This window comes from Apus apus, chromosome 5, assembly GCF_020740795.1.
Source record: "Apus apus isolate bApuApu2 chromosome 5, bApuApu2.pri.cur, whole genome shotgun sequence".
NCBI classification, from domain to species: Eukaryota; Metazoa; Chordata; class Aves; order Apodiformes; family Apodidae; genus Apus; species Apus apus.
This window is the reverse complement of record NC_067286.1, coordinates 27008136-27022678: the sequence shown is the minus strand read 5'-3', so window position 1 is coordinate 27022678 and position 14543 is coordinate 27008136. Positions and strand designations below refer to the sequence as shown.

Here is a 14543-nt window from a genome sequence, read left to right as displayed (position 1 = left end):
CTCACTGAGAATTAAGTAAGAAGCTCTTCTTTCCAAATATATCTGAGAGCACACAGTACTTCTTCAACATACATATATTAGTTTTAGACAGCTTATTTTGGATAACATTTCTGTCTCTTGCTATTTATACTAAAGTGTCAATGTAAAATACAGAAAAAAGTTACTTCTGAAATAATTGTTTTAAAAAGCAAAAAAAGTTCAGCTAAAACATTACTATAAGCCTCACAAACATTCTACAGTAAAATCAATCTAAAACTTTCCTTTCAAAAATTGAGACAAGCATTTCCAAACAATAAATGCATACTTGGATCAAAATCAAAACTGTATTAAAAGGCCTTCACATTATTCTTTCTCTGAAAATATAAATGCCTCAAAACCAAAATGCACAGGCAGTATCAGCTGAGCACAAGTTATTTTAACCTAAACAACCAAAGCTCCTCATGTTCAGCAGATGGGAGAAAAGCACACATCTACAGTTACCACAACCAGAAGCAGAACTGAAAGGCCCTCAGGATCGCTATGGGTGATCACTGTGGGTCATACAGGTCAGATCAGTTCCAAAATAATCCAGTCTCCCATAAAGGTGAGTCAGAAAAATCCTTCAGAGGAGACACTTTAGTCTCTCTAGAAGTTTTTGGAGGGACTGAGGAGTCACAGCCTTTTCAGTCTGGAGAAAAGGCTGAAGAAAGGTTATGATGAAGGTTTACAAAACGATGAGGAATACAGATAGCTGGATGCAGAACTATATATAGTTCACCAAAGCTAACAATATTCAGAAGCAGGGAGCTTTCAACAAAACCAGCAGAAGTGTGGTTTAATAAAGACAAAAAAGTGCTCTTCTTTCCACAGAGAGCAGTGAACTTGTCACCTCTGGAGGCTGCAGAGGCAGACAATTATTAAAAAGTTCAAAAAGGTTTTATACAAATTCAGTGGACAATGGGTCTATGACCAAATACTAAAGGGAACAGGCAGAGAAGTACCTCCTAACATCCCAGAGACAACAAATGAGCATGAGGTGAAAGGACCACAAAGGTTCATATAGCTCACATAATGTCTCACTAAATAGCATCTGCCATTGCCACTGTCACAGGCAGGATATTGGGCTGCATGGAGCACCAGAAAGGCATTTTTATGCTCCAGATGTTATTCACCTGGGTCAGTCCCTGCCCTGCCAGTCACAGGTGCAAAGGGACAGCACTGTCCTTAATGGGAAACCTTCCGTCTCCCCATCGCCTCCTCCGTGCAGTTTTATCTCCCCAGTATTATTCATCCTATGAAAATAGGAGAATGCATTACTACCCCCAGAACATTCTAGAAATCCTACTCCAGATAAAATATTGTAGAACAAATTATGTATCACTGGGCAGGGACCTTCTCTAAGCCCTTTTGAAACAAGTTTTACACCAAAAGGTACAACCTACACAGACAGACTTTGGAAACACAATCAAAACAGGTACAGGGCATCTAGAAAACCAATCTTACTCAAGTTCGTTAGCTCTTCATCTCCCACCTCAGCAATCCTGGTCCAATAGGCTCTTCCTCCATATTCAGTCCCAATCCAAAATGCTCTGGAGTTATATCTTTGCTGATTTCCAGTGACCACAGTGGTTGATCAAAACTGAAAACAAGCTTCCCAAGCTGACCAAACAAGTAGATTCCAGGCAATGAGGTTACCAAACAAGTTTAATAAAGTACTGGGCTTGGCGTGGCACTAACACCGCCCTCCCACAAGCGTCTGTGATGGAAACAAGAATCACCTACTGCAGAAGAGGACTGGGATTATCTGTCACGGGCTGAGCCTCGGCAGGGTAAGGCTGCAGCTGCTGGAATAATGAAGAGTCTGCTATAAAAAGCACATTGCTTGACAGCTCCAGAATTTTGGCTACAAAAAGGCTTCCTGAGGTCTCCCAGTATCATTACCAAAAGTACTTATTAGACAAGACTTGTTTCAAGAATGAGCAGATCAAGACTTTCCCATATGAAACTATGCAGACAGACTTGTTTCAACATTACGTCCTCCCAAAGGGAGTGGGAAGGTCCCTGTGATACTCTAACAACCAGTGTGATAGAGTCCTCTAATGCTTTGGCACTTTTCTATCCAGAATTCAATTTATAGACATTTGGAGGAAAAAAATAGGACACAACATAAAAAATTTGCATTTAACCTTTCCTCCTCATTTTGATGCCCTATCAGCTCAGTCATGACTCTCCTGCATCACTTACAGTCAAATTAGTCTCAGCTACTTACTAGCTACAGAGAAACCAAATACACTACACTACAAATCCATAATCCCCTGTAGCTCTTCCTATGTTTTCTTCTGTCTTTAAACAGGATCTGTGTTTAAGCACCACTTTTTAAAGAAAGGTCACCAGATAAATTTAGATCTATTCAGTTTGTGGGCTGTGGTAGTTTGTATTTAGAGATGTTGTTTACTGAGCAAAAAAAGAATAATATGATTTAGCTGCCAAGAACTTTTCTCATGGAAATTATTTTTATATTTATTATTTATATGATAATAATTTTTAGGTGACCTTTTTCAAAGCCTCTTGAAACCAGTTAACAAAGAAGCAGCACAACTGTAAGGACTCTTTCAGAATTATGATCAACATGGGAAACTGGTACAGGTCACAGGTATACTTTAGTACTGACACTGCAGAAAACAGCCTTTAAATTGCATTCAGCCTAGATCCAGAGAACTGTATCCACGAAAGAGCAAGGCTTCCCTGGTGGGATGCTGTGTACCTGCCTCAGTATAGCTAGGCAAACTGCTTATTAAAGCTTCTGATCACTTCCTTAAACTAAATTAAGACACATGGGGTATTGCATACATATTGCAATCAGTAAACCAACCCTAAGTAAGTCTGTCTGGAAGATCACAGTCAGGCTTCTATATCCAAAGAAGGGGAGCACAAAAGCCATGGCAAACGCAACAGAACAGTAAGAGAAATGTTGGAAGGTACTATCAGAGAAGACAGCAGAAACCTTACAGTTGAATCACAGAGTCACACTTTGCACATTACACCCTACAAAGCCAGCCACCTCTTCAGTCTACTCTGCTTACCTCTTAAGTCCAGCTGTCTTGTGTGGAGGAGACTTTTCTGCCTGCTTCCCTCTCTGTTTCATGTCAGAAAGTCGCTGCCGCATGTTGATGGTCATCTCCGAGCTCAGACGCCAGATGAAAATACAGCTGAAAGAAGGAAAGTTGAGGCTGGGGTCATGTCTCAGCTTAGCTTATTGATATTATCAATTCCCACTGAAGAGACAAAAAAGAGCCCTTCTGTCTGTGGCAGGGAGACACACACACACACAGAAACAGCTTCACAGAAACTCAATCCCATCCCAAGCCTCGTGACAAAAAGGTAAAACCTGCCTGGCAAAGACTGCCTGTGGGCAAGAGCAACTGCAGAGATATTTGCACAGGCTCATCTCAAATCCCATACCTTTAACTGACTATCTGACCAGCTGCTGAAGGAAATGCCACAACAAGTCCCCCCATGGTCACAGTAGGATAACTGGAGCCTACAAATGTCCTTTATATCCTATAGCAGTGTCTAAGCTGCAGTCTTTGATTGCAAGTAACCCTATGGGCAAGGCCTTGCCAATGCCCACCATCCCATGGAGTCTCTGTAGTGTAATAATGGTTAAGTTAATGTGGCAGTACTTTTTGGAGTCAGAGTACTCCTAATATTTTACTTGGACTCACTCCAGGAACCTTCTAAGGAATTTAATTTAATTTGGACAGTGGATTCAAAACTGTCTAAGAGAGGGAAACAAACAGTGTGATCTCATTCGTCTCATTTTCTTCATACATCTGGCTACAAGAGAAACAAACAAAAAAAATTCCTCATCACATTAGAGAATACTGTATCTGATCTTCAGTTACTAGAAAGTAGAATGATCCGCATTTTCTTAGAAATTTAACTTCAGTGCTAATTCTTTTTCTCTCACCCATCTTTCCTGTCCAGCTGAGTATACTTACACTGATGGAGAAACAGAAGTGGTGCTTTTAAGCATCATTTATAAAATCCTGCACACTGCTTTGAAGTACAAAGAAGACTTAATCAAGTTCCCCAAGACCCATCAGTGCCGCCATACTCATGGGTGCTCCAATCCGTCAGGGAGTTTTCAACAAGGGGATCTCCCCTCTTCCTTGCTAGTTTGTAAAAATTCCTTTGCTATGCCATTTTGAACAATGGCCATGAACTTCAGTCTCCTGCACCTGAGGCAAATGCCAAAAGCACCAGGACCCTGAGTGCCTGCATCTTCTCAATCTTTCACTCTGATGAGAAGATACTTTAAAAGGTTTGATTTCCATGCCACATGAAAAAAAAACAAACCAACAAACAAAAAAAACAAGCCACACAACCCAAAAACAAACAAACACAAGAACAAACAAACAAAAAACCACAAAAACCCTGCAAAAAAACCACACCGCACAAAACCCAGAACACCACTTTTTAGTCTGAGGAGACTTTAATGAAAAACTAAATATACCCTTCCTGTCCCCCAGTGTCCCTCCCGCTGTGACAAAGCTCAGGAGCGTCACTCCCAGCTGCTGAAGTCCCACACAGACACAGATGCTTCCCATCAGCAGTGAACACGCTGCCGCTGTTTCACCCCAGCTTTCCAGCCAGGAGAAAGTGGTGAGGCACTGCATCTGGGAACTATGGCCACCCAGGGGCAGCCAGCTGCTTCCCCTTTAGCAGCTCTCTTGAATGTAACAGCAACCAGAACCTGCTGCTGAGAAAATACTGAAGAGCAGGAAACAAAATTCAGAAAGCAAATCTGGCTTGTTCATTTATGCCACCCCCACAGCTACCAAACCTAGAGATAAGCAGCAAACAGTATGAACTTGTAAATACATTAACATTCAACACAAAGCTCTACAGAATCATGCTGCCACCTACACCTTTTGCTGCTTTTTTTCCTTGCAGTAATTTTCACACATGGATCTCCCAGTCCTTGTGCCCTTCTCCTTCTCCATTTTGCTTTTTAGTCTCAGTTTTATTCTTTGCACATGCTTCTGTGTGTGAACAGGCTATTTTCCCTTCTCTCCTTTGAAAAACATGCCTTTCCCCCTCCTTACAGCAAACTTCTTTGTGAATTCTTTCCTTGCTTCTCATCCACCTCCTTCACACCCTTACTAAAGGAAATGATCCTTTTGCTCATGGAAATGGTCAACAAGGGAACACTGCACTAAGTTATTAGGATGACTGAGGACCTCAAACCACCCACACTTCTGAAATTTATCACAAATCTGCAACATAAGGACTCTTCTTTTACTGCAACTTTTCCTCTATTTACACACGTGAAAGGTAAAGAAAGAGAAAACCCCTATTAATTACTTTTTACTGAAAGACAGAAATAACCAACTGATGCAATTTAAGGTGACATCATGTATATTCTGTAATAGCTCACCCTCTAAAACTCTTTTTTTTCCAGTTCAGTTATGGTTTATTACTAGAAAAAGGAAAGAAAGAATCTGGGCTGCTCTGGCCATAAAATAGCAGTATATCTTTCCAAAAGACAGATTTTATTCATTTCAGCTGATTTAAGTATTCATTGATCTAGAAGTAGTGGATCTACTCACCTCTACAATCATTCCATTAGCTGTGTATTCTCCTTTTTCCCTTGGGCTTAGTCTGGTGACTACTTAAGGTTTTGCTGAACTGATTTAGCAAGCTCAGTCAGCAGAAAACTCAGCTGAGGGCAGAGGAGTGCTGATGTAGTGACCTGAATAAGCTTAAGGAGGGGTCAACCACATCACAACAGACTTAGGGGAGTGGGGAAGAAGACCATGTAGACAGTAGCAAAGAGTGAGCACAGGCCTGTCCCTTTCGCTGCTAGACAGGTTCACTCACCTTGTGAAACCTCACCACCAGAAGTACTGTAAGATCAAGTTTTGGCACCACCATATAGAATATGACAAGCTGCATCACATCACAGACCCGAAGGCTGGTAAGGAAACAGGCCACATCCTTGTCTCCTTTCCAGCAGGGAATAGCACCTACACTCAGAAAGACACAGGGGAAGCACTTCACATCTAATTCCATGGAAGGATAATATAAGCTCTGAACTCTGCCAACAGCACTTAGCCCTAAGGTTTCTTTGGAACTCATAAAACATCCCTCATTCTATACAAAAAACCAAACAATTCTACCTTCCTTCAGGACATAAACTAAATCCAGTGTGAGGTGGCATGAGCCATTATCACAAATAAGCAAACCCCTCTTACCTGTCACCAGAAACAGAGATCAGATGTTTGCAGTCATTACTGAATTTCATCCCGGTTACAATCTCTGTGTGAAATAAAGCACAAGCAAACAAAACCTTCCTTGAATTATTCCAATTGGCAGAAGAGATCATCAGCCAAATAGCCATGCTCAGTCGCTCAAATTCTGATTCAAGCCAACATTCTTCACTGATCAATAGGCCCTACTTACCATAACCATTTAACAATCTCAGCTTGACATAGCAAGGGTATCTCCACAGCAATATATGCATGAAGACTCAAGTCTCTTTTTGCTTTAATAGAATAGTCTCTGCATGGTAGAAGCTGAGAGTATATCATAACAAAACTTAATACATGCTTCAAAAACACAGATTACCTTACAGGCTATTAGAAAAACTGTGTAAACAAATACATGCCCTGACAGGCATGTGTGTTTGTGTTTTGCAATGCAAAATGAGGTCTGGAAAAAGTTGAAATTGCAATGAAATAAGCTATTATACTTTATCCAACCATAACCTACTCCAAAATACCCACTGAGTAAACTTTGGTCGGGAGGGACCTTCAGAAAGCTTGGACTAGTATCAGACCCAGCTATATAGTCATCAGGAGAAAAAATACATTTCCAGAAGCTTACATGCCTTACCTGAATGTCCATACATGGTTGCAACACACTCGCCAGAATAGAAATCAAAGATGGAGAGGTTCTTGTCTGAACAACTGGTTGCAATATAAAGACCAGAGGGATCTGTTTGCACCTGGTTGAGGAGATAAAAGAAGTGCAAAGGTCTGGTGAGACAGTGCCTTCAAACTACACGAAAATGGTCCAGAATAACCAAAACAGTCATAGCAGTTAAATTAACAAGTAGGTTTTACAGGACTCCAGTTGAGTACCAGGCTACCCAGAATCCCAGGACCAATCTCCAACTTGATTAACAAGTTAAACAATCTCCAACCTCATCAGAGACTAAAGGCACTTACATTAAGCACCTTCATGACTGTGAAGGCACCACCACCAATGGAGAGACTTACACCTCTCTCTCCTACCTCCTTTAAACCACTGGGGTCTTACTGTCATCTTTCTTAAGATCAAAATGAAACCCATACTCCAAAACACCCTCCCCAAAAAACATAATCAGAGCTGATAGAGTTAATTGAAATATTAAAATACTCCTCTTGAGGACAGAAACCAAAAAAGAACTCAACACTGCAGAGAAATTTTCTGATAATGATGTTGTCAATCTCCAGCACTTGCAACTGCCCTTTTTGGATCAGCTGTGGTTGTTTTACTTGCACATACAGTCACTTGTTGCTTTATCTTGATCAAATACGAACCTCCTCCAAATGCCTCATGAGGTCTAAAGCAGCACTACACAGCAAATATAGCTACTGTCACCAAATGTCCTGCTTTGCCCTTTGCAGAGCTTCAAGGAACCAAGAGTGAAAATGTCTTATTTTTCAAGACATGGTATTTAAATAATGATAACATTTTTTGGTTATGTTTATTTTGTTGCTGTATCTTTTGTTTTGGATGTCCCTGCTTGGGTTCTACCTGTTAAACCACAACGTATATTACAATCTCAGAACAACATGCCAAGGAAGTTTAAATTCCAGAGACAACCATAATCCCTTGGCTACATCATTGAATTATAAATGAACAAAGCAATACTAAAAATAATTGAGATTCCACACTTGAGCTACACATGAAAAAAACAAAAAACAAAGGATATTAAAAACAAAATATCCAGCTCCCAGCAACATTTCATGGTTTGTGGTCTGAGAAAGATATAATCAAGCACCAGCAATAAAGTGTAGCAGGAATTTTTCATTTTAATTATTCTGGCTTATAAAAGACTTTGTAGGAATTATAACATGCCAAGAGAAAGACAACTTCTCTTTCTCTGTAAAACAGAATAAGTGACACTGAACAAAACTGTTAGTTTTCTTTTCCCTCTCTATCCAGTTATTTACACCCTTCAATAACACTGCTGACCTGTGCAGATGAACAGAAATATTTCATTTAAAAAGTAGAAAAATTATCAGTGAAAACAAATGCAATGAAAACACTTGAGAGATATTTTTGTTGTGTCAATTGGTCTTCCCCTTTAAAGACAAGAATGCAATTCTTCCCCATCCCAGTGCACTGGCATCACTCTGAATGTTGAATGCACCTGGTTTACCAGGGGAAGCCTAGGACAGTGGCAGAAACAGACATGCTACCCTACCCCAAGGCCTGGATGTACTCAGCAGGTAAGAAACATGAACAGACTCTAAACAGTACTAAGCTTGTCCAGCACTCCAAGACCTGAAGAATACAGGGTTTTCAGGGTAGATGATACTTTATTTAATCAACTCAATAAGAGTTTCAGTCATATTTCCCCTCAGGCAACCACAAATTTCTCAAACACTGATCAACCACCACCAACTTAAAAATCCTATAAAAAATAGTCAAGAAAGCCAGAATGAGCTCTCTGGAGCAGAAAGTAAAGGATTAAAGTAAATGGACTAAATAATTTCCTGACAGATACTGGTGCAGTTCTACTTGCTTTTATAGCACAAGCCTGTGCCTCACTTCAGAAACAGGACAGAGAGAGAAGTTATAGATCAACTTCAGCATTCATTGACTCTTTTCCTGTTTTAGCTTAATGGAAACCAAATATATTATCAGCCCTTAAGGATGGAGGTAGGAGTAAGCAGCAACAGGATAAGGGACAAAGTATGGAACAAGTGGAAAAAAAGAAAAAAAAAAAGAAAAAAAAGAAAAAGAAAAAAAACCCCACAACCCCGAAGTTCCTGTGTTCAGGTTTGTATTTCATTTTCTTAGCCCTGAGCTACATTCAGAAGAGCTGGAAAAAAAGGAAAAAGTAATAAAGAAATAAAACAGCTTACTTTGATGAGGGTGCCATCTTCACCTTGGGAACCCTTGTAAAGCTTCTTCTGTTTCCCACTGCTTATATTGAAAACCCTGAGAGGGATGACATAAGACAACATTGCTTATTTAGTCCAGGTACTGCTCTCTGGATCTTGTCACCAGGATCCTTTTCTCTTTCTGCTTCTCATTCCACATGAGAAGGGACCAGAGCCAAGACACAGGAAACGGAAAAATCATGTCAATGAACTATAACCACCGACCACTTAAATGGTTCAAGAAACAACCTTGAAAGTAAAGTCAAGGCTCAAGATGGAACTATTTCTTATCAAGCAGATTATCTGAATTAAAATTGAGGCTTGATTCTCAAGCTGATAACCAAAAACAAGTATAGTATCATGGCACTGAAGGAGAGGTCAAATGGGAGGGAGAAAACCTTTCCATACATTCTAATGGCAAATGGTTATGTAGCAGGAATGGCTCTTGATAGGCTTCGGTCAGTCCTCCCTGCTTTAAAAATACCTCTGGCTCCTTCATATTAAAGTAAAAGGTGAAGAGAGCAAGACCCTTTATCTGCATTAAAATACAACTGCAAATCAGATTCAGCAGTGGTATTCAGCTGTGATACAACAGGAGGAGACACAACAACTACAGTCTCTTTTGCTTTGAAGGCAGGAACAGACAGATTGGAGAAATTAATATAAAGTGAGCAGAAAATTGATTCTACATGTCAAAATACAGTCACTCCTAGCTCAATTTCAGGTTCTGACAGCCCCAGCTACTCTATGGGACCTCACAACTTCACACTAGACATAACTTTAAAAGTAAAAATTACCACCGCTCAGTTGTGTGTCAAGGAAGGCGCACCTGCTCTCCCAGACTTTGCTCTACAGAGCGACCCAGCGAGAAGCTGAGTCCCATGGGCATTTGCATATATTCACAGCTTTTCATCAGTGAGGGTGAGAGTTCAACCTCACAAAGTATGAGGTGAGGCCGCAAATCGGTCTGAAAATGCTGTGTCAATGAGGAACAACAATGGAGACGAACCCCCCTTGGCCAACTCATTTATGACTGCAAAAATGTTTTCAAGACAAGAAGTAAACTAACCTGATGTTACGATCTTGACATCCAATAGCTGCATATTTCCAGCTGGGGTCCACATCCATGTCATACAAAGTGGTCTTCCTAACAATGTGATGCGTTCGGGTAAACTGAACCCCTTCTCCTGTCTAGTATGTGAGTAAAGACTGTGTCAAAATCAAGTAGTTAACCCATTGTTAAAAACTTCTAAATAGAAACCAACTCTTCCCACTTAACCAGGTCTGCTGGAAGCAGCTGGAACTGGGAGCACAAGGAACTCCTTTCCAACCCATACCCTTTCACCACTCCTCACAGTAGCCTTGGCAGTGAAAGAAAAACAGATATCCTAACAGCTGTCTACTTTGCATCTTGCTGGGAGAGGTCAGGCTTGGAACAGCTGCATACCTCACAGAACTAGCTCTCCAAATGTAATCTCTTGCACTGAGTCAGTGGGAGACACTGAGGCTGAAATAGTAACAAGCTCATCCAGAAACTCTGATATCACTCTTTGAAGTAGTTCCTTTGTGGAGAGATTATTTTTTAAAAGTGCACAAAAAGCTGTAACGAGGTTACCTTCTGCGCAGTTCGGAAATAGATGCTCTTGTCTGCCCCACAGCTTATCATTCGCACTTTTCCATCGTTGGCTGCAGCAAAAGGCAGGAGAGATCAAAAGATAAACACAAATACCAGGTGGAGGAAATGTTTCCATGTATACCACTGCTCATTTATTCCCATCCTGATTAGCTAAGATTGACTCCTACCTAAGCAGCAGGATGCTGCAGCAAAACAAAAGCTCCTTCTCAGGGACAGGACTTGTTAATGCTCAGAGTGCATGAAGCCATCTGACATGAGTTAAAGGGAGTAAATCATCACAGAAAACAACTTTCAAAAGAAATGCTTAGGACTTCAGTCAGGAGATGGTTTTGAGTGGGGAGGAAGGAGAGGAGAAAAAAAACAAAAGGGAAAAGAAGGCAAGTATTGTCAAATATCACTGTCTGTTAGGACTGCAGCTACAGAAGATTACAAAAAAGCAGCTGCAGCTTCAGCCTGTCATAACCCAGCGTTTAAGCAGCTAAAATTACTTTACAACACAATGGGACAACAGCAATGCTCAAATACAGCTTTGGAGGGAGGCCATGATTCTCTACCTGCAAACTTCACAGCAGTGATGGAAGAAGAATGTTCATCCAGGGTCTGCTGCAGGCTGTAGTCCTTTCCAGCATCCAAGACATGAATCAACCTATCCCGACTGGCTGAGGCTAAGAGCTTTAAGCCTGTCAGAAAGTTAAAAAGAGTGCAAGACCATTATTAAAGGTCGTTTCCTCTTCCAGTCACTATTTTAAAACAGCTTCTCAATCATCTAAGGGACAAAGGAACACTCCTGGATTTCACACTACTATAACAGGCAGAACAAGTTTCCATCTCAGCCTACAATATTCCAAGCAAAAGTATGAGACAGAAGCCTTTTTCAAAGTTAGGCTCTACTGGCCCAACACTACAAGCCTGCTCTGAAATCCAAGAGTGGCTCACCACTGAAAGTTCTGACATACCATGACTGGACATTCTTGACTAGCTCAACACTACATTCACATGCACAATGGAATAAGCTTAATTGCATTTACCTGTGTCAGGTTTGGAGTACTCCAGACATAGGATTTCTGAGTCATGAGCTTCCACCTTTAGCATTTCCCTCAGAGACTGCAACTCATATATCCTAAGACACAATATGGCTGATTCAGTATGTTGAATAAAATTAGCAAGACCTGGTTGTGATTCTCATACCTGCCCAGCCTGCAGTTTGCACAAGAAGCTCTATGGGATTACCTGAGAGTGCCTATCCTGTCCCCCGAGGCCAGGTGCTCCCCACTGGGACTCACGCAGACAGTGCGTATCCCCACCTTCGTGTCCATCACTTGTGCATCAGCTTTGTCTGCACTTCCTGCTGAGTTGTAATCAGTGTCCAGAAGTACCTGAGTGTTGTCATCTACATAGATGATTTTCATCAAGTCCTGGGGATACAATACACACAGAAATATTATCTGGTTACAAAATATTAAAGTGAAGCACCTGCCTTAGAAACTGGGCTCCTGGCCAATATCTACACTTCACTGGCAGTAATGCTGTAATGGGTGGGATCTGTTAGCTAGGAGCAAGCACTCAGCCCCTTCACATTGTAGGATGGAAGTTTCACAGCTGTGTCTCATGATGACCCTATGCAAAAGATTCCCCTTCAAGCTAGAAAGTTACAGCATCTCCCATGCAACAGACAAACTCTAGGATTAGAGGTTACAACATAGTAGAGGATACAGCAGGAACCTGAAAGACTTCTAGGGATCATCCAAGTCAGCCCATGCCTTTTGAGAAGTGACAGAAAAAGCAGGAGCCTTTTCCACCATGAACAAATTGCTGAGAATGCACAGGTCAGTGCTTCTACGTCCATGGGTCTTCCAACACAACTGAGAACAGAGGCAAGTGTCCACAAGTAATCACTGTTCCATATGAGTACCCTCCTCATTGTTTCTCCCAAACCTCTGCCTCATTTAATGCACCTTTTCCAAACAAATCTTGAAGTGTTTACAGAGATGGAGAAAAAGAGAAAAAGCTTTTCTGAAGTTTATGGAAAAATGAATAGTGCACAAGACCGTATCATACAAACTGTCTTTCCACCTGATACTCCCTTCATGTTTCTTCAGCTTCAGACTTGTGCTCTGTTTACAGAGAAGCCTGTGTTGACTCAGAGATCCCAAGAAGTTTGGGCCTTAACTTGGGAATACCTGTGCATGAGGAAGAGCAACCCCAAAGGCAAGGAGGTGATCAAAACCTGGGATCTTACATTGCTGAGGATGTTGCGGTGCAGGGCTGTGCCATGAATGTTGGAGCTCTCAGTGTTCCACAGACGAATGGTGTTGTCAGAGGAGCAGGTGATGAATGAACCAGGGGGGAGGCATGGCTGATTGTTGTCCTTCACCTCCGGATACACCTACGGGCAGGTAAAATCAACCCCTGAATGAGATTGCCTGGTATTTGGCATCCTGAACACTGGTAGCAAGTTTCTAAACAAAAGGAGATAAAGGGCTGTCCTGTCTGTTTTGTAAAGGTGAGAGCCAGCCAGTTCTCCTGACAAAAACCTGTTTGCAGATCAGAGTTTTGTGTTCACTTCAAACAAATGCTCACTGAGCTTCCCTGAATGCAGAACATCTCCTTAAGAAGCATGCAACTAAGTTCAAAGAGAGCATCTCAAAGACCATGCAACAACCACGCAACAACCACTCTGCACCATAGTTTGCAACTTTTAGCTACTACTGTCAATTTATAATCCAGAAAAAAAGGGTGAGATGCAATTAATAAATAATAATAAAGAGTCCACAACCTGTTCCCACTTTATTTCCACTTCCCCCTTTCCTAACTACTGTTGGACATACTTCAACACATTAACGATTACATAGTTTCCTACCCCTCCTCTCCACCCCTCTGTCCCTCTGAGGCAAAGCCAACTAGACAGACTGCAAGATGATGGCCACTTGAGCAGGATGTCCTGGTACATAGGTTAAGAATGATCAGAGCTGTGATCTTATCACTTACTTCGTTCCTTTGACTTTAGAGCACGTGCTCACCACAGACCTCAAACTTTATTTTTTTTGAGGTCAGCAGTGAACTCTTGTGCATTTTGTGAGAGGCACCACTGCATTCAGCTTTATCCAGTTCTGCTCTTTCTCCCACCTCTCAGCTTTTAATGCAAGACTTTTTTTCCAAGAGCACACTGCATCTAATGCATTTGGTCATCCATTGCAGTGCTGTCAAAGAACTGTTCCCAGCTCCATCTCAAGTCCTATAGCAACCACACTAACCAGAGGAGGAAGTCTGCAGTACATGTTTGCATTTACATTTGGTGGCTCTTCAGATTACTTCCTCAGCTGCAACTCACAATCCAACACTTGCATCTGTAGACAACATACCTCAATGTTCCACACACAGGAAGAGTGGTACAAAGCAGAGTACACCTTGCCCACTTTCTTCGGGTCTTTGACATCCCACACATACAGGCTGTGGTCATTGTATACACAGGAAAGCCACTGGTTGGTGGGGTCAAAGGTCAAGGCAATCGTGTCCGGATACTTCGCATCAGCCACACCAGAGAAAAGACGACTGCACAAAGAGAGAACAAAAGCCAGATTAATTTGGATTCTTGAAGTCAGAGCATGGAAGTGAAACATGAGAGCTTGGACTCTTCACACGATTGTGTCAAGATGAACAACACACTGTGGCATACATAGGTAGCTGACTGCTACCTGTCTCTTGAACAACCAGAGTCCCAAAAGAACCCTGAAAGTTCCATGGCAACAGTCATTCTGCTTGCCGCCCAA

At 41.5% G+C, this 14543-nt stretch overlaps 1 protein-coding gene across 7 annotated transcripts in view; it reads right to left on the bottom strand.

Annotated features, from left to right (window-relative positions):
- Positions 1-14543, bottom strand: part of MAPKBP1 (mitogen-activated protein kinase binding protein 1) — a 99925-nt gene that overhangs the window by 22044 nt on the left and 63338 nt on the right. For all 7 annotated transcript variants that reach the window (XM_051621074.1, XM_051621077.1, XM_051621080.1 and 4 more), the window contains 11 exons: positions 14136-14325; positions 13013-13159; positions 12004-12188; positions 11802-11893; positions 11328-11453; positions 10753-10823; positions 10207-10328; positions 9120-9195; positions 6877-6988; positions 6237-6300; positions 3063-3188 (listed from right to left, as the gene is read on the bottom strand). In XM_051621074.1, the coding sequence (XP_051477034.1) occupies positions 3063-3188; positions 6237-6300; positions 6877-6988; positions 9120-9195; positions 10207-10328; positions 10753-10823; positions 11328-11453; positions 11802-11893; positions 12004-12188; positions 13013-13159; positions 14136-14325 (1311 nt within the window). The remainder of the gene's footprint in view (positions 1-3062; positions 3189-6236; positions 6301-6876; positions 6989-9119; positions 9196-10206; positions 10329-10752; positions 10824-11327; positions 11454-11801; positions 11894-12003; positions 12189-13012; positions 13160-14135; positions 14326-14543) is intronic.